This window comes from Desmodus rotundus, chromosome X, assembly GCF_022682495.2.
Source record: "Desmodus rotundus isolate HL8 chromosome X, HLdesRot8A.1, whole genome shotgun sequence".
In the NCBI taxonomy this organism is placed as follows: Eukaryota; Metazoa; Chordata; class Mammalia; order Chiroptera; family Phyllostomidae; genus Desmodus; species Desmodus rotundus.
This window is the reverse complement of record NC_071400.1, coordinates 87708044-87726592: the sequence shown is the minus strand read 5'-3', so window position 1 is coordinate 87726592 and position 18549 is coordinate 87708044. Positions and strand designations below refer to the sequence as shown.

General features: G+C 45.5%; 1 protein-coding gene across 1 annotated transcript in view; it reads left to right on the top strand.

Moving 5' to 3' along the window:
* The first annotated feature begins 203 nt into the window (after positions 1-203).
* Positions 204-18549, top strand: part of PTCHD1 (patched domain containing 1) — a 50417-nt gene continuing 32071 nt past the window's right edge. Inside the window, exon 1 of the mRNA XM_024569959.3 lies at positions 204-776. Within this exon, the coding sequence (XP_024425727.2) occupies positions 426-776 (351 nt within the window). The 5' untranslated portion in view covers positions 204-425. The remainder of the gene's footprint in view (positions 777-18549) is intronic.

Sequence of the window (18549 nt, the reverse complement as noted above, 5' to 3'; positions counted from 1 at the left end):
GTCGGGTGAGTGGGGTCATGACGCGCCGCGGGGGCTGCCCCGGGCCCCTTCCGCGCTGAGCCGGGACGCTGCCCAGCCGCGCAGAGCCCCTCGGGCGGGGAGGCGGCGGAGGGTGGGGAGGGCGCACGGGATAGGGCGGGGTGGGGGCGGCGCGGAGACCGCCAAGCTGGGGGGCTCTCCAAGCCGACGCGGCCGCGGGCAGGAGGGCGTGTCTCCGTCCCGAGGGGACCCTCCCGAAGCGCTGCGCGGGACTCCCCGATGGTGGTGCCGCGGCTCCGGGAAAGCTCCGGGTCTCGCCTTCGCCGCCGCCGCCGCCGCCGTCGCCACCGCGGGCGCCACCACCGTCGCCGCCGCCGTCGCCGCCGCCGCCCGAGCCCGCGCCGAGCGTGCGCCTCGCCCTCCTCCCGCGCCCGCTCTGCTCTAGGATGCTGCGGCAGGTCCTACACAGGGGCTTGAGGACGTGTTTCTCCCGGCTCGGCCACTTCATTGCCAGTCACCCGGTCTTCTTCGCCTCGGCGCCCGTGCTCATCTCCATCCTGCTCGGCGCCAGCTTCAGCCGCTACCAGGTCGAGGAGAGCGTGGAGCACCTGCTGGCGCCCCAGCATAGCCTCGCCAAGATCGAGCGCAACCTCGTTAACAGCCTCTTCCCGGTCAACCGCTCCAAGCACCGGCTCTACTCGGACCTGCAGACCCCCGGACGCTACGGCCGGGTCATCGTCACCTCCTTCCAGAAAGCCAACATGCTGGACCAGCATCACACTGACCTGATCTTAAAGGTGAGAGAGGGGCGGAAACGGGCAGCCTCCACCAGCACCGCTGCCGCTGCCACGGCCGGACTGGCTGTGCGCGGGGTCCGGGCTGAGAGCGCCGCCTCTCCTATCCCGGGCGGCTGCCGCAGGGGCTGCCCTACACCGCGCGCCCCTCGGAGGCCGCCCAGAGCCTCCCAGCCTCCTGGGTGGGAGCGTCCCGGTCCGGGCCCAGCCCTACCCTCGCCGCCGTCGTTGCCACCCAGACAGCCGCTGCAACAGTTGGGGTGGCGACAGTCAGAGTGCTGTGGTCATTGCGCTGCTTTTGGTTGCAGTGGCCTTCGGGGCGGGGAGGCTTTGGGGTAAGTGGGCCAGGAAGGAACAGAATAAGAAAAAAGTCCTGCTAGTTGAAAACAACATACTATGCTTGGAGAGATTCAGAGACCCCCTCTCCCCTTCTTCTTTCCCCACCCCTTCCTCTGGCCCCCACAGTGTTTTGGGAAAGGCAGTTTGGAGAGGCCGTGAGGGAGCAAAGGAATGTGAGGTGGGATGGTGAGGAAAATGCCTCCCACCTCCCAGAAAGAAGTGCGGTCCCTGGCAAGGACAGGGGCTGCCCTGCTGCCCTCTTCCCGGGAGTGAGGTAGCCATCTCTGCCTTCTAGGGTAGGAAATGATGTTTGTAATTCACAGTTATTTCATCTTTCACAGTATCTCCTCTCCTCCAAAATGCAAAAACTTCTTTGGGCAAAGAGGGATTCGATTGATCCACTTTTATTTAGGTGTATTTGCGCTCGAGGGTGAGGTGCAGAACCTGAGGGTGAGAACAGACGCCAGGCTGTGTGGCCCTGAGAAGAGCACAGGAAAGCAAGCAGCTGGTTAGAGGGTGACTCTGGCAGAAACAGGTTGTGCCATCAGCCTGAGGGGGGAATTTGATGTGAAAAGTGATGTTAGTGATGATAACTTTCAGGAAGTTCCTAAGAAAAGCAGAGGAGTGAGGACTAGAGATGGAAAAGTGGAGACCTTGGGAGAGAAAAGCAGAAATAGGTGAGAATGTTCTATCCAAGTCCCTGGTGGAGATTATGGAGTTTTTTTACTTAAGGTGCTCTTCTGCAGGTGGGGGGCAGACAGGAACCAGTCCCACACATAGCCCTGGGGCCCAGGGATGAGAGGTGCTGCTTTTGTGTGGGTCTCTGATCTAGAGGCTCATTAGATTTCTAGTCTTCTTATTCCAAAAGGAGTCAGCCCATGAACCTGGGGAACTCTTTCCTTCTCCTTTCCTTCTCCTTTCCTTCTCCTTTCCTCTACCTTTATCCCTAGGGGAAGCTCATTTCCCTCCATTTGTTAACTTGTTGTCAATGAGTAATGATGGGACTCTAACTAGAGATTCAGTGGAATTGGAACATTCCCACATTGGGTGGCTCATATTTTTAATGGCACACACACTCATCACAGAACCTTAGTAGCATTAATCTCGATATGTTTGCTTTTCTCATGATTATACTTCCAACATCAAAGTGTTCTTTCCCCAGTACCTCAGTGAATATATGTTGGCACACAGACAAATGCTTTCTCAGGAAGACACGTAGTAGTTTCATCACAGGCTTAAGGAAACTAGAATTTAGCCAGTCGTGACAGTTGGAAAGCTGCCCTGTGTTTTGATAGATGATCTACTATACGATATTTCTCTTTGTATCCCCCACCCCTTCCCCCGTCCCAGGTGGTATTCCCACTACCTTTCTTTCCCCCTAACAAACCCTAATGCCAGTGTGATGGGCAATCACCAGTTACATTCACTCTCAAGGTTAATGAGACATCAACAGGCACATCAGATCTCTTTCCAGTTTGATTGTTTCTCTCCTATTTGATTCGAAACAGAAAACCATTATTATAAGGAAAGTTGGAGAGAGAAGGAGACTGGCTTTATCTCTATGTCTAAAGGGCCACTTTAAAGGACGGCGGTCTTGCCAGTGAGTTGTTTTAAGAAATGGGATGGTTTTCACGTTCCAGGTGTCTGGGGAAAATCACAACCCAGTCAAGCAGTGGTCAGAACTCATTTCTAGTTCTTGACTGTCTGGTCAAATAAATTCATACAGCTTATAAAGACCCAGACTTAGCAAAGGAGGACTGCCTTTGATTTTATGTATCCGTTTTTTTCTTTCTACATCCATCCCCTATATTTGCTAGGTATAGAGCTGGGGGACAGAAAAGTAGACCTTCAGTACTCACGGTAATGTAAAGTGTGAGAAGGGGCGCTTATTATTTTTTTTTTCCTTTTTTCTATGATAGTCATGATGAAGACTTGTTCTTTATAAACGGTGTTAGGAGTGAGCGTCACTGTGTCTGCCCTTACTAGTGTTATTCTGATACTTGGTTGCTGGCATCAAGGATGGCGCTGACAGTTAACATTGTACACAACACCAGCCAGACACTGCTGGTTTTATTGCATTGCATTAAAAGTGAAGTGGACAAAGCCTGAGCAGGGCCTGAGGCTTTTTCAGGCCCCGCTCCGAAACTAGAGGAAGTAACTTACAGAGCTGTGTCCTTTACTCCTCTTAGTGCTCCTGGTTGTACCTGAATATTCAATGAAGGAGATCCTTCTTGGGATATTAGTCTAGCTACTTTCTGAGCAAAAATAGACTGGGATAGGATGATGACAAAAAGTAAAAACCCAGGCTTAGTTTTTTTTAAATATACTTGAGAGTATGACAGAAAAAAAATAATCCACATTTGAAAATCCAGCTGATCTGGTCTGAAGCTTTCTCAGATTTGTGCAAGGGACGGGACTGCCATACTCTGACTCTGGAGCATAACACTTGACGCCAACTATGGGGGGGTGACTTCCCCGGCACAACGGTTTCCGCTGAGGGCTGTGTGGCAAAGACGTAATTTTTGGTGAAAGTGGGTGGGGCCTGATGGTGCTGGTAGGGGATCAACCATTAATTTCCAAACCTGTTTAAATAAATGTTGATCTTCAAAAGTCTTCATTTCACTAGAAGATTAAATTTAGCTCATTATCATATTTTAATAGAAAATTGATGATGTTTCTCTCAGAGCAAATTTCCGGATAGTGTCTCATGAGCTTTCGGAGATAAGACTTTTTTTCTTAATCACCTAAAATGAAGTGTAGGAAGGTCTTGTTGATAATTGATCTGGGCTGTGACCAAGACGATACTCGATTTCCTCCAGAATCATCTGTGCAGAGTGAAGAAGCAGTTTAACCCAGTCCTTGGAATAACGTTACCCCCTTTATAACACTGCAGCATGTGAACATGCAGTATGTTCTAAATACAGTGAATGCCTCCGGGTGGGCAGGAAAAGTATTGTGATCCCATTGTACAGATGAGAAAACTGCTCTTTAAAAATGAACTGACTAGTACATGGAAAAAAGACAAAGACAGAAACGAGGACTGGGACCCAGGATTTTGGACTCCCAGCAAAGTGCTCTTTTCACTGTAATTTCCTGCCTCCCATGTGACAAACTACTTGAATTATTTAAAATGTACGTTTTTGTTATCCACATGAACTATATTTGACCAAAGTCTCATACTCATCCCATACCATTGTTCTAACAGTGATAATTGGATCATAAAAACATTCTCTTGACTGATTCTTCCTGATGTCAGTGAAAATCCACACACAGGGAAGGGCAAAAGTAGGTTCACGGTTGTGAGAGTGCAAAACCCAAGAGTTCATTTTTTTATTATTATTTATTAACTAGTGTATTATTTTCCATACAAGGAATTGTAAACCTACTTTGCCCCTCCCTATAGAGAAACTGTTAAGTGCTCAAAGTAAACCATAAAACATTTACAATTGGCAGTATACAAAGATAGAAAGATCAAATATTTTACTGAAAAATATCTCTGGCTTTTTTTTTTTTTGTCCTGGAGAAAACACTCTGGATGATTAAAGGTGGCAATTTCATGTTTGAGCGCTGCTCACGGGCCGGGTTCGGGTGGATTCAACGCCAGTGCCTCACACAGTCCCTGGCACACAGTGGGCCCTCAATAAATGCTTGTCGAAGGGACATGCCCTGGTTTGCTCAGACCCTGATGTGGTGGGTAAAGAAAATTCCACAGATACCACTTTAGAATGTATTTTCCAAATGACATTTTTATTTTTACAACTATACAAGGAGTTTCTAGGCTTCTCTTTTTCCAAGATACTGTTTTTCTTTCCTCATTAGCCTTTGTGGCCACATCAAAACATACTTCAGTTTTGCAGTTGGGTAGGGGGCTTTTGCTATGCATAACGTCCCATTGTTCAGAGGGACCTCATAGGGGTTTTTTTTCAAACCAAGGGAAGGACACATCGTTGTTCTGCAGACACTCTTCCTTTTACTGGGGAATCCCATTGTGTTCAAATATCCCGTTTTGTGTTTCATTAAAACTTTTTTATGTTTAAATACATTAAGTAGAATTAACTAATAGAATTGCACTTGGAATTATTTAATTCGGGTTTTCCAAGAAGAGCAGAATAATTGCTAGCTCAGTGTCACGAAGACCTGGTAGCTGGGTCAAGATCCCAGTTTTCCCAAACACTACCTCAGCACTTTCCGTCATTACGGGAATCAGCATCATTTCTGTCTCTACAGTATAAGGATCAGCATATTCCAGCCTATTTTCAAGCTTGGAAGTTTTTACATTTAAAAAAAAAATGTATCACAACAAAGACAAAGAAGAATGTGAGGCGGAGATGGCACATGGCTCCCAAAGCCAAAAATATTTACTCTTTAGTCCTTTACATAAAGGAGTTCCTGCACTGTATTCCAAAACTTCTTTGCTAAAACATTCTCAGGAAGTTACTACTATTAACCTCTAAGGCAGTGGTTCTCAACCAGGGTGACTGTACCCCCCCAGGTGACATTTGGCAATGGTTGGAGACAGTTTTGATCATCAGAACTGGTGGTGGGTTGCTACTAACATCTAGTGGGTGGAGGGCATGGATGCTGTTACGCGCCGCCCTACGGGCAGAGAACGGCCTCCCACAGCAAAGGATTGCCTGGCCCCAAACCCTGCTTGAAGGGGTTCATTTGCGTGTTTCTTCTGTTTTATTAGGATTTTTTTTTGCAGCTGCATTGATTTATGTAAAATGAAAAAAATGCCAAACTCTTAAAGAATTTGGGGGACAAATACTACAACCTCTGAGGAAATGCTCTTTTGGGCAGTTGAGCAGGGACCAGATAATTCCAGTGCGACCTTCCCCAAGATGCAGTTATCTTGCTCTCTCCTATAACCCTGTCCTTTCTGGTCTAAGTCCTGCTGTAGAGCAACCCAAGAAACTGAGTGCAGTTTAACTGCATGAACGGCAAAGCTGCTGAATTGACCCCGGCCTTGAGGCTTCGCAGAGTGCCCACTATCAGCAGGCTGACTGCCAATCTGTGGCAGTCACCCACTCGGCCGGCCTTCTCCTGACAGTGTGTGAGACCTTACTAGGAGTGGTGACCTGCCAAGGAGGTTGGGGGCAACCCTTTTTTGCCTAGTCCAGTTGCCTTGCCTTTCTGAACATAAAATGTCAAAAGAAGAACTTGCATCCAAGCAACAGGACATGAAAGACCCTTGGGTTCGCAAGGCACATTAAAGGTCATGTCTGCAGATGCTGATGCTGGAATCTGCTCTTAGCATCTCGGTGCTTTGTCCGGGGACAGGTGCTATAGCGCCTTGGGAAGCCCTGTCCCTTCGGTGAGTTTTCTGAGGCAGGTACTCTTAGAAAACGTTGAGCCCAGGCCTGAAAGGGCAACATTTGTGCATCCGCTGGATCAGCCGATTGCCTTTTCATTTTTTTTAACTTTTCAATTACAGTTGACATTTGTACTTTGTTTTTGCGCAGGGGAAAAATTGAAGAGAGGTCAAGATTGCTTTTCATTCTATCCTTTCATTTCATACGAGGTATATCCAAATAATCCAAGCATAATATTACTTGGGGTTTGTCTAATTTCTGAGCACATTGCACTTGTGTGACTAGTATCTTCAAATGCCCACCTTGCTCATCTTATTTAGATTTGGGAAGCAACCTTTTACTTCCTCGTGCAGATACGCATTTGAGAGAAACTCTGGGTAAACTGCTAATTAAAACTGAAACTTAAATATAAAGCTGTAGTGTGAGAAGAAGCCCACCATTTTAATGACTCATAGTATCTTGATAGATACTATATGACAAGGATGATTTGTTTTAATTAACACAAGAAAATGAACCTCTCAGGATTCACCAGACTTCCAAACCTCATGAAACAGCTGCACATTTAACTGGCGACTCGTTATGAGAATTAAGAGAAGGAGAAGTAAGGTAAAAGGAACTGTTTATCTCCTGCCTGAGAGGTTGCGGCATCCCTTGGCGCAGGAGCTAGAGAGACGCAAGGTGCCGGGGATCTGATCAGCTTTGACTTTGTGGGATGAGCCATCTGGTACCTGACTTTGGGGCTCAGTGTGAGCCCCAAGTAATCCTTGAGATAGGCTTGAAGCAGCCCTTTGAAGTCACCTGCTCGGTAGCACATCACAGCAAGCAGGCCTGTCTGCAGCACCGCCGGTGCTACAGCCACATGCCCGGAAGGCCACAGAACTTCCGAGGACTCCTGCCAGACTGATTTAATGACCAGCAGGGGAGGTGAGTAATCTCTAACCTTTAAAGGGAAAAAGAGAAAGGAAATCAACACGTTATTATTTCATATGGGACGCCCTGAATAATATGCTGTGCCTTCAACTTCCAAATTCAGATTTTTGAACAAAAGAGGCAATGAGATAACTGGCTAGCTATTTTTATCTTCTCACTCTCTAAGAAACCCTCTTGAGAACATCATTTCTGGTATTTTAAAAGATGTCCATTGTTAGGTCTTCTACTTTAGGTTTCAATTGTGGGCTCCATGCAGAGTCAAGATGAGGATTTGAGTGCCAGCAGCTACCTTGGGAGGTAATGTCCAGAAACACCAGTAAGAAAGTGGGGACATGAAAGAGGGAATATCCTCAAGCAAGTGTCTGCTGTGGGCACCCAGGGCTCAGTGTCCCTGGGGAACTCTGGGAGGATACTGTAGAACATGTGTCCAGGTTATCCCAACTGTCAGTGAAGAAGCTAGATATTTATTCCCCAACTCTCCAGCCATCATTAGTTGATCCAGCTGCATCCGGGAGCATTAAATAAATACATAGCAATTCCAGATGCTCTCTCTGACCCCTCTATCAGAATTGGTGGTGTTGTTTTAACAAAGCCCCTCAGGCAACAGAGCAGCAGGGGGTTGCAATAAGTAGCCTTGGCATGTAGAGGTGAATATGAGCCGAGCGGAGAGAGTATGGCCAGGATCCCTGACAGCAGCATCGGCCTAAGGGTCTTATGCCTACCTGGAGTCACGCATCTAGAGGTTGAGGGCCCAACTCCCAGGGGATGTTCATCCCTTCGCTCAACAAGATGGCCTTGACCCCAGCCCCATGACGTTTACAGGCAAGAATGATCCGGCATAGTCGTTTGGTTTATTCTTGAACTGGATAAGCAACTGCCACCATTTTCAGTCCTGTCACTGGTTGGTGGTAAAGATGATTCCAAACAGGGCCGGGACACCACCAGGACTTAGGGGTTTATATTGCCGAACCCGCACGCTGGAATATCCCACCCCTCTTCCCTTTATGAATACAAAAGTCTATAGGTCCCCATTTTCACACATCTACTTTTTAAAACTCTTTTTAAAGAAATGTATTGGGGTGGCCTTGGTAAGTAAAATTACATAGGTTCCAAGTGTATTATACAATTCTATAATACATCATCTATATATTGCACTGTGTGCTCACCACCCAAAGTCAGCTCTCCTTCCGTCAGCATATACCTGGCCCCCTTTCCTCTTTACTGCCCTCACACCCTTCCCTCTGGTCACCACCACAGTGTTGTCTGTGTCTGTGAGTTTTTGTTGGTTTCTTCATTTGTTGCTTTCAGTTTTATACCCCACATATGAGTGAAATCGTATGATTCTGGACTTTTTCCATCTGAAAGGCAGCGAGACATAAAGATGGTCATTTTACACATCTACTTTTGTTCTCCTCTAGAAATGCACTCACTGCTTACTCTGATGTCAAACTCACGTGTCTCCTACTCTACGAGGCCCTCCCAGAATGGCTTCTTCCCTCCCTTAAACCCATCCGGCTTTCAGTCGTGTTCATATTCTTGAATTCTTAGCTATACACTATTATATAACTTGCTGTATTGTCAGGTGATAGTTTCTTTTCAGCAAGATCATAAGCTCTTCAAGTGCAGGAACAATGTCTCATACTCCCAAATCTCTCCTAGAACCCGCATAATGTGGAGTGTGTAGTAGGTGCTTAATAAATTGTTGCTGGTCGATGGCTTATAGGATGAAAAATGTTCTCTTCCTTCCCTGTTGATTTATTTTGGTCAGATACAATTTTGTCTGGTAGGATGACCATGTGATTTCTTTAGATCTGTCTTCACTTTTAATCCTTGATAAATCTTGGTTCCAAACTTGATGATAAGCAATAAATCTCCATTCTGCCTTAGGATCTTCTGACATTTACTTTATATGAGGAGAAATTCATAGGAAAGCAAACACTTGACCACCTTCTCTGGTCCAAATACGGTTTGGAAAGGCGTGAACTTGACCTCAGCCTCCAATCCATTCCCATATGAGGTAGGGCAGAGCACCGTGCAGTTCCCAGGGAGCACCCTGAAAGTCAGGTCTCCACTACACATGTCCTTGTTTATAAGAAGTCTCAAACCTTTGGCCACAATCATACTCAAATGTAAACATGAAACGCATTTTAAAAATCAAGGGCACATGGATTTTGCCAGCTGTAGCATCAGTGGTCGAGAGGTCACCATCCTCGTGTTACTGAGCCTCACTCCTTCTGAAGAGGGAGCCCATGGTAACAAAAAGATTTGTTCTAAGAGGTGAACTTACAAAAATGATACTGGCACAAAAATCAGTGTATCTCTGTTAAGTTTAATAGAAACATTAGAACTAACTTCTCAGCATTATTCCATGGGCTCCACACATTTGTCAAATACCATAGCTTTGTGAATTCCTTCTAATTGTCTCAAGAGAAAAAGGCATCTCCGCTATAGAACTCTCATTATAAGTGCTCAAAAGATCTTTGTGATATTCAGTACCTTAATTTTGTGTGGTTTCCATTGCTCTCTTTTGTTTTTGTTCTCGTTTTGTTATAGCAAGTGCTCATACTGAGGGAAGATTGATTGTTCTTAGACGCTTTAAGGTGCCCGCACATCACCCGGGCATCTAGTGAAAGTACAGATTCTCACTCAGACTAGGGTGCGGCTGTGATTCTGAATTTCTAACAAGCTCTCAGGTGATACTGATGCTGCTGGTCAGAGGAGCACACTTTGAGTACCAAGGCTCAAATTCAGCTGCTGTGAACACAACACTGGGTTTGGAGTCAAGAAATCCAAGCTCAAGCCCCAGTTCCCCTCCTCCTCTCTCTCTCTCTCTCTCTCTCTCTCTCTCTCTCTCTCTCTCTCTCTCTCTCTGGAAAGAGAGGAAGGAAGGGAGAAAGAGAGGGAGAGAAACAATGTGTGGTTGCCTCTTGTGCGCCCCCTACTGGGGAAACCTGGCCTGCAATCCAGGCATGCGCCCTGACTGGGAATCGAACCTGCGACCAATTGGTTTGCGGTCGGCACTCATTCTACTGAGCCACACCAACCAGGGCTCAAGCCCCTGTTCTTTTAAGTATGTGACCTTGGGTAAGTCGCCTGACCTCCCTGAGAAGCAGGCTCCTCATCTGCACTGAATGTAATAGCATCCCCATACCCATTTACGGTAAGGATACAATGAGATACCGTATGTGAAGGCACTGTGTAACCCTGTTCTCCCGTGGTTTGTAAGGCGTGTTATCATGATTGCTATTTGCTTTGAAAATGACTGTTACTTCCTCATATGTGCCAGCTCTTTCAGAGTCATTATTGCCTGTTGAGTAAATACACATGTAGGCATTTTTTTCTTTGATCCAACAGGCAATAATGGGTGCTCAATCTGCATTCTCAATACTCAGATTGGCAATTTGTTGGTCTTTAATGACTCCATCTGAGTCATTATAGACAATTGGATTCATCCTACTGCTGAGCATGCAGCTCCTGAGTTCTTAGGCAGGCAGAGCTGTCAGTGGGGATGAGCGCATTGCATTCCAGCTCATCAAGGTGGTTTCTGGGTGCTCAGAACCTCATCTTCATGCCTGACGGTGCTTTGCACTCAGAGGCAGCCTTCATTTCCTGCCTGGAGAAGTGTCTGTGGAATTAAAAGTTCTGGGAGGTGGTGGGCTCCTGTTTCCAAGTTCTCTTCACCACTCCTCACAGCAGAGCAGGGAAGGGCAGGCCAGAAGGGATTCTCCAGCAGTGTCAGTCAGAGAGTTGGTAACAGATAACTCTCCTCTCTCACTGAATTTACATGACCACAGTGTGTCCCTGGGAAATCTCACTGACATAAATAGATTTGTGAGCATGTGAGCACTTCAAAAGAAAGAGTGGGGTCCGAATTGCCAGAGATCGGGAGGACCAGGCAAAGTGATAATTGTAAAGCCCCTTGAAGCTCTGAAATGTAAGATTTTGCTTAATTGGGGTTTTAATCATTTAGCTCAGTGTGTTCCCCATCTCCCTTCTAAAAGTTGTTTTCATAGGATATAAAAGAAATCTGTAATTATTTAGGATCAAAATCAAATCCACCAAAAAATCTTCCTGCCTACCTGGTTCTCATCAAACAAAACAAACCTCTGGTGTAAGTGAGGATTAGCGGTTCTCCTCAAATGTGAATGTGCTTTCAAATTCCCTGGGAATTTGATGAACATGCATATTCTGATTCAGTAGGTCTGGGATAGGCCTGAGGTCTTGCACTTCTAACAAGCTCCCAGGGCTGCTGCAGCTGCTGCTGGTCTAAGGACCACAATGACTAAAGCGGCGAATTGGTGGGCCTCAGGAACGTTTTTGTATCCTGTCTAGTTAATTACCCAGTGCCATTAAATTGCCTCCATACTGTAAAGCAGTGTTTCTCCAACTTGAGTGGATTTGTCCTGGAGGACTTGTCGAAACACAGATTTTTGGTCTCACTGGAAGAGCTTCTGATTCTGTAGGTCTGAGTTGCAGGCTGAGAATTTGCATTTCTTTTTTTTTTTTTACATTATTTTTACTGTATTTTTTCCAGAACATTTGCATTTCTAACAGGTTTCCAAGGTGTTGCTGTTCCTGCTGGTCCAGGGACCGCACTTTGAGAGCCACTGCTATACAGCATCCTATAGTAATTGGCTGCCAGTACTGATCTCCAAAAAATGCAGCCTCTCTCTCTCTGTAGGACCTGAGCAACACATACAGGCGGGGCGCAAAAGTAACTTGTGCAGCAGTTAATTCCGAATGGTGTTATAATAGCTACTTGCAAAGGGTACTACATAAGTCTGAACCTTTTAAGTTTGCAGTTTAAGGCAAGAATATTGGACAGAGGGGCCTGCTCCGTTGCCTGTCTCTGGGTATTGGAGTTTAGGAGAAAGGGACTGAATAGAAGGATGCACACTTTAAGACGGAGGGGAGCAACGTAAGCCACTCACACACACCTATACTGTGGCTGTAGTTGCTACCTTCCCTGTGTGATTGCCAAAGCTTCCTTTCTTCCAAAGACTTCCCGCACAGGGTCACCTGCCACTTGCCTTTATGGTAACTTTTTTTTACATCAAACCAGAAGGCACAGCAGGGACAAATAGGAGGTACATGTTGCATTGCTGAGACAAGGACCCAGCTCTGTGGTTGCCAGAGGTACGGTGTCCACAACGAGGGCTCTCACAGCTAATGTTCAGTTTCAACTACTGTCTGATGTCAGTGCAGTTAGAGAGAGATGAAGCTGAACTGCAGTGAAGTTCAGCAAGTACTGGTTGCGGCGTAGTGGCCTAGAGGTTGTTTCAGGGCCCCCAGTTTCTGTGTTTGAGGCTGGGAACCACGTATGTCCTTGATGAAGTCAGTTAACCTCTCTGGGGTCTTCATTTCCTCACTCATAAAATTGGGATCAACAATATCACTATTGTGGGGTTGGAAGACAAAAAGAGATACCGTATGAACAAACTTTATAAAGCATGGTGAGCCTAAAGCCACAGAAATCTCATAGTATCCGCACTGAACGCACATGTTTGTCTGGGGCAAGGATTCCCAGGGGAGAAGAATACACACCTTCGTCACCCAGTTCACATATTTCGCATCACATCTTATTTTGTAAGGAAAAAAAAAACTGCCTTTAGAGTCAGGGACTGCCTTTTACTAAACAGAAGCTTTGTTGACATGGCCTCATACTCCCAGATGATGCAATATTACATCAGTCTATATATTTTACTTGGAATGTTCCAAGGAGAATAAAAAATAGCATATTTGATCATCCACTGTCTATACTCGCAAAGCCTTAGACCTGCACTATCCTATTCGGAAGCCACTAGCCGTATGCAGTGATTTGATTTACATTTAAGTTCATTACAATTAGAAATTCATTTCCTCAGTTGCACTAGCCACTTTTCAAGCGCTTAATGGCTACATGTGCCTGTAAGAGGCAGAAGACATGAAGAACATTTTCATCATCAGAGAAAGTTCTAGTCGGCAGTGCTGCTTTTCACAGATGAAATAACTGATACATCTTAACTAATAACCAGTGGGATCAAGATTCAAACAGGTCTGGGTTCTAAAGCATCATTTTAAAAATAACTAGACCAGACTGCCTCCATGAAATACAGAAATAGATGAGTAAGGCAGGGCCCCTGGTGTCTGGTGGCCTTGAAGTAGTATTTCAATCAGTAAGAGAGTAAGGGGGAACTTTCAGTTGCAGCTTCGACATGTAAAGACCTTGGGAGTTATCGCTCCAATCTTTACAAGAAGAAAAACCGAGACGAACTGAAAACCAATGACTTTTCTTGTGCACATCAGAGAACTGAGGTCACGGGGCAGACTGCTATCCCAAAATCTGTATAGGCAGGCACATCTATAGGACACAGACACAATCTGCTTACCTGGAGCAGAAGCCCTGGGTAGAAACACTTAAAAGGTAATTTGGACAAATTGCTGGAGGCCGAGTGTGCAGTAGCATGAGAATTCAAGGCTTCCAGGGGGCTGCAATCTCTACCTTTGCAGGAAGAGGGGTCAGAAGAGGGCTCATACTTTCTTGGGCTTCCCATCCAGAAACCCCACCAGATTCCCAAGGTGAAGATGGGGCGAGGGGAGGTGGAAGAGTAATCACTGTGACGTCTATGCAGTCTTCACAACAAAGGCCTTGCTCTCCAGGGAAGAGGATGTGGCCAGAGCACAATTCTGAAACTTCTTCCTAGGTTCCTCCCCAGTGAAGCCTCCTTCTGTCTTCTGAATGTGAGGGCAGGGGGTGGAAAAGAGTCCTCAGGTGTCAGGGCTTCAAGGAAACAGATTAGAAGTGCTGCAGCCAGGGAAGGGAGTAGGGGGCAGCGGGGGAACTGTATCACAGGAGAAATATTTGTGAAGGTCACAGCCTCAAGGCACAGGCCCACTTGAACACAGATTTCATCAGCGGATTGTGTAGCATTTCTCCTCCCTACACCTTATCACTGTATCAACAGGGCTCTAGTATAGTAATAGTACATTATAGCTGAGAGAGCTGCAAAACACTGTCTCCTTCTGAGGAGAAGTCTTTTGAGAAGCCCAAAGTCAAAAGGAGAGACAAAAACAAACAAGAAATTTGAAGTTGCTGGTACCTATAGCCACAACAAACATTAGATACATCCCAACTCCCAGATTCATATAAATCCTCACTGTAAGGCCTCTATACTTCAGTTCCTATTGACTGATACAATATATCCAATGGGGGGGGGGCAGTTACAGAGCATGCCAAAAGAAAAAATATATACTCGGAAGAGACAAAGGAAGCATCAGAACCACACTCAAATATGACACAGATGTTAGAATTATCAGGCAGAAAACTTAAGATAACTATGATTAACATGTTATGGGCTTTAACGGAGAAAGTAGACAACATCAATAACAGACAAATACTGTAAGTAGAGAGATGGAGACTCTGAGGATGAATCAAAAGGAAGTTCTAGAACTGTAACAGAAATGAAGAATGGCTTTGATGGACTCATCCGTAGACTCAGTGCAGTCCGGGAAAGAATCCGTGAGCTTGAATATAGGATAAAGAAACTTCACAAACTGAAACACAAAGAGACAAAAGAGTGAAAGCGCCCTAGAACATCCAAGAATTGTGGGACAATATCAAAAGGTATAGCTACAGTGGTCCCCAACCTTTTTGTCACTAGGGACTGGTTTAGTGGAAGACATTTTTTTTCATGGACGGGGTGGGGGGTGAGGAAGATGGTTTGGGATGATTCGAGCTCACCTCCTGTTGTGTGGCCCAGTTCCTGACAGGCCCAAACTGTTCTGCAGCCCAGAGGTTGGGGACCCCTGGTATAACATACACATAGTGAGAAGATGCTAGAAGGAGAAGACAATGTAGCAGAATAAATGTTTGAAGTAATGATGGCCAAGAACTGTCCAAAATTAGTGACAGACACCAAACTACAGATCCAGGTAGCTCACAGAACACCAAGGAAAAGAAGTACCCATAAAGCCACATTGAAGCATACATATGTGTGTGTGTGTCAATTAAAAGACAGTGACTGTCAAAGTAGATTAAGAAAAACAGAGGCTCAACTTAAGTTGTCTACCAGAAACACACTTTAAATATTAAAGACTCAGGTTAAAAATGATAGAGAAGGTATATCATTGCTAAGACTAATCAAAAGAAAGCTGAAGTAGCTATATTTCCAATGTAGCTGACTTTAAAACAAAGAAAATTATCAGGAATAAAGAGGGACTAAAGGGGTCAGTTCACCAAGAAGACATAGCAATCCTAAACATGTATGCACCTAACAACAGGTCATTATAATACATGAGAAGTGACAGAACCAACAGGAGAATGAGGAATGAAAAGTAGCCATTGGATTTACCTGCTTGGAAGTCACTGGAGTTTTGGTTGATGCCGGGATACAGTCTAGACTGGAGTGGTTGGAGAAGTGAGTGGGAGGTGAGGAAATGAAGTTAGCAAGCATGAATCTCTGAAGTGTAGCTGGAGATAGCAAATGTAAAGAGCTCCTTAAAGAAGGGGAGATATGGCAGAATTGGGAGGGAAGTGGGAGCAATGAGACCATTTTAAATATGGGGGAGACAAGCATATTTCAGAGCTCATGGGAAGAAACTAGTAGAAAAAGAGGACATGGGAGAAAAGAGGATAAACAATACCAGCAAGAAGGAAAGGAAAGCCAGAACCCAATGGAAGGAACTGATCTTACAGAGAGGGTGAGCCATGGCTGTGATTTTCAGGAGGATTGAAAACATAGGTTGGGGTATTTTTATGAATATGTTAGCAGATTGAGAGTAATTTCCATGTGATGGCTTGGTGTTTTTCTCTTCAAGATAGCAAACGAAGTCAGTAGCTGAAAGTGAACCTTTAGCACTAGAAAGTGCTAAAGAAAGTGAGCGTTTGTCTAATATCTGTAGGCATGGGGGCCAATTGACAAGAGAATGAAAAGACCAGGTAGTAAATCTGAAGCAGGGTCTTTTGCAGAATGTGGGTATGATAACCTCCCCTTCCTTTTGGTGTCATTATGGACGAATGAAGAAGACACTGAAGTGCAAGTGAGAGACAGGTTGAGAGAGTTCACACTGGGTATATCTAAACTTCAGAAGAATACGAATTATATGGAAGGAAGGATTCCTTAACTCCAGGAGCTTTTTGGCATTTGAATGGCTCATCGGAGGAGACGGAAATGATCGAGAATGGTTCGACTAGACGTTGGGATGGCTGGACGTCCAAGGGTGACATAGACTTCGAAGTCTGTCACATATATCAGTGGCTGTCAACCCCGGCTACAGCAGAATCACTGGAGGAATGAAACATACCATGCCTAGGTTTCACACCCACAGGTTCTCGTTCCATTGGTCTGAAACGGGGTGGCCTGCTCCAAAGGTGGCCCACGGACTGGCAGCGGCAGCCCCTGAGACCTGGTTAGAACCGCAGAATCCTAGGCTCCACCCAGACCTATTAGATCACCATCTGCATTGTTAGAAAATCCCCAATTGAGTTGTGTGCGCATTAAAAGTCTGAGAAGTGCTGGGCCAGAGGATGGTCTAGAGTAGAGCCAGACATGGCTATTTTTTTTAGAGCTCCCTCAGGAAATTCTAACGTGCAACCAGAGTTCAGAACCACCCTAAGTAGAAAGAGAGATAATTTTAAAACTGTAGTAAGCTCATATGATTGAAATGTCATAGTATTCTACAAACACACACACACACAGAGTACATGCAAAAACTGGTGAAATCCAAATAAGGCATGTACTTGAGAGTTAATAGTATGCTAAAGTCAGGTTCGTGGTTTTGACCATATACTGTGGTTATATAAGATGTTATCATTAGTGGAACTCTGAACCATATTTGTAATTTTGGGTGAGTCTTAAATTATTTTAAATAAAAATTTAAACAGAAAAATTACAAACTCAATGAGATCCTGCCTAGAATGAGGGGCAGCCAGCCGTTCTCCATCATCATCTAAGAAGTAAACAAGCTCCATCATTCATTCAGAGGGGAGCGACTGGAGAATTGAAAGCAGAGGGGTGACAGGTTTGGATGTGTGTTTTAGAAAAATAAATCTGGTGGCAGTTTGGAAGATTGACTAAAGGGGGAAAAAAGATGTGTTAGGAAGCTGTTTCTGTCATCCAGGGAGATTATAAGGGCTAGAACCAAATCAGGAGTGATGAAAACGGAGCACAAGAGGATGGATTTAAGAGATGTTTGGGGTAAAATCAACAGGACTAGATGAATGATTCACACATTGCCAACCTTGGAAGCTTTTAAAAATACATATGCCCTCACGCTCACCAAGAGATTCTGATTTAAAGGTGTGAGGGGAGCCCAGATAGTTCCGCACCTGGTGCGGATGGGCAGAGTTCGCAGCAGCTGGCTCAGGTGGAGGGGGCGGGAAGTGCACGGTCCACCTCACAGGTTTCCAATCCCCTCCTGCCCCAAGACGCACAGGGCGAGGAGGAGGCAGCATAGAGACAGCCCGGATAAATTAGGGAGGTGGCCCTTCCTCTTCCACGGGTTTTATATTGAGTAAAATTGTAAAAATTTGAGTGAAAACGTGTCAATCCATTCTCCTTACAACCTACCTATCTTCCCATGGCTTACCTAAACAAATATATTTTTAAGTGAAAATGACACAATTCAATCGTGCCATCTAAACAAAACCTGATCTTATTAAAACAACAGCAACAACTTTCTATTAACCCCAAATCTTGAAGAATTTATACAAACAGAGAAATCTTCAGCAAGCTGGGTTGAGTGCTTTGCCAACAAGGTGGAATTCTTTCTGCTGCTGTCAGCCCCTCCCAACCTTTCTCCTAAACCCACCGGGATACCATCTCTGTCTTCCTCCTGGGAAGTCTTTCATGTTGGGTTGGTTGGTTTTTGCTCCAGGGAGGCTGTTGTTTGGAATCCATCCAAATGCTACAATAGGTGTGGAATGTAGTGGCTCACACCCCTGCCCTCCTGAGTCAGCAGGGCAGCAGGCAGGGCGAAGCCTCGTGTCGCCACTCACTCCTAATAAACCCCCGATTCCATGAGAAGTGTACCGGGAGCATGCGCCATGCCCTCAGAGCCTTGAGTGGGAGTGGCTCATGGATTGTCTTACAGGGTGACCTGCCAAAGCCACCAGTCCCTCTTGTAAGAACAGTGAGGTTTCCCCACTGAGAGTTGCTTGCTACCTGTTGGAATCTCTCTTTCTAAAGTGGCGTGCAAAGCACCGTGACTGTTTCCAT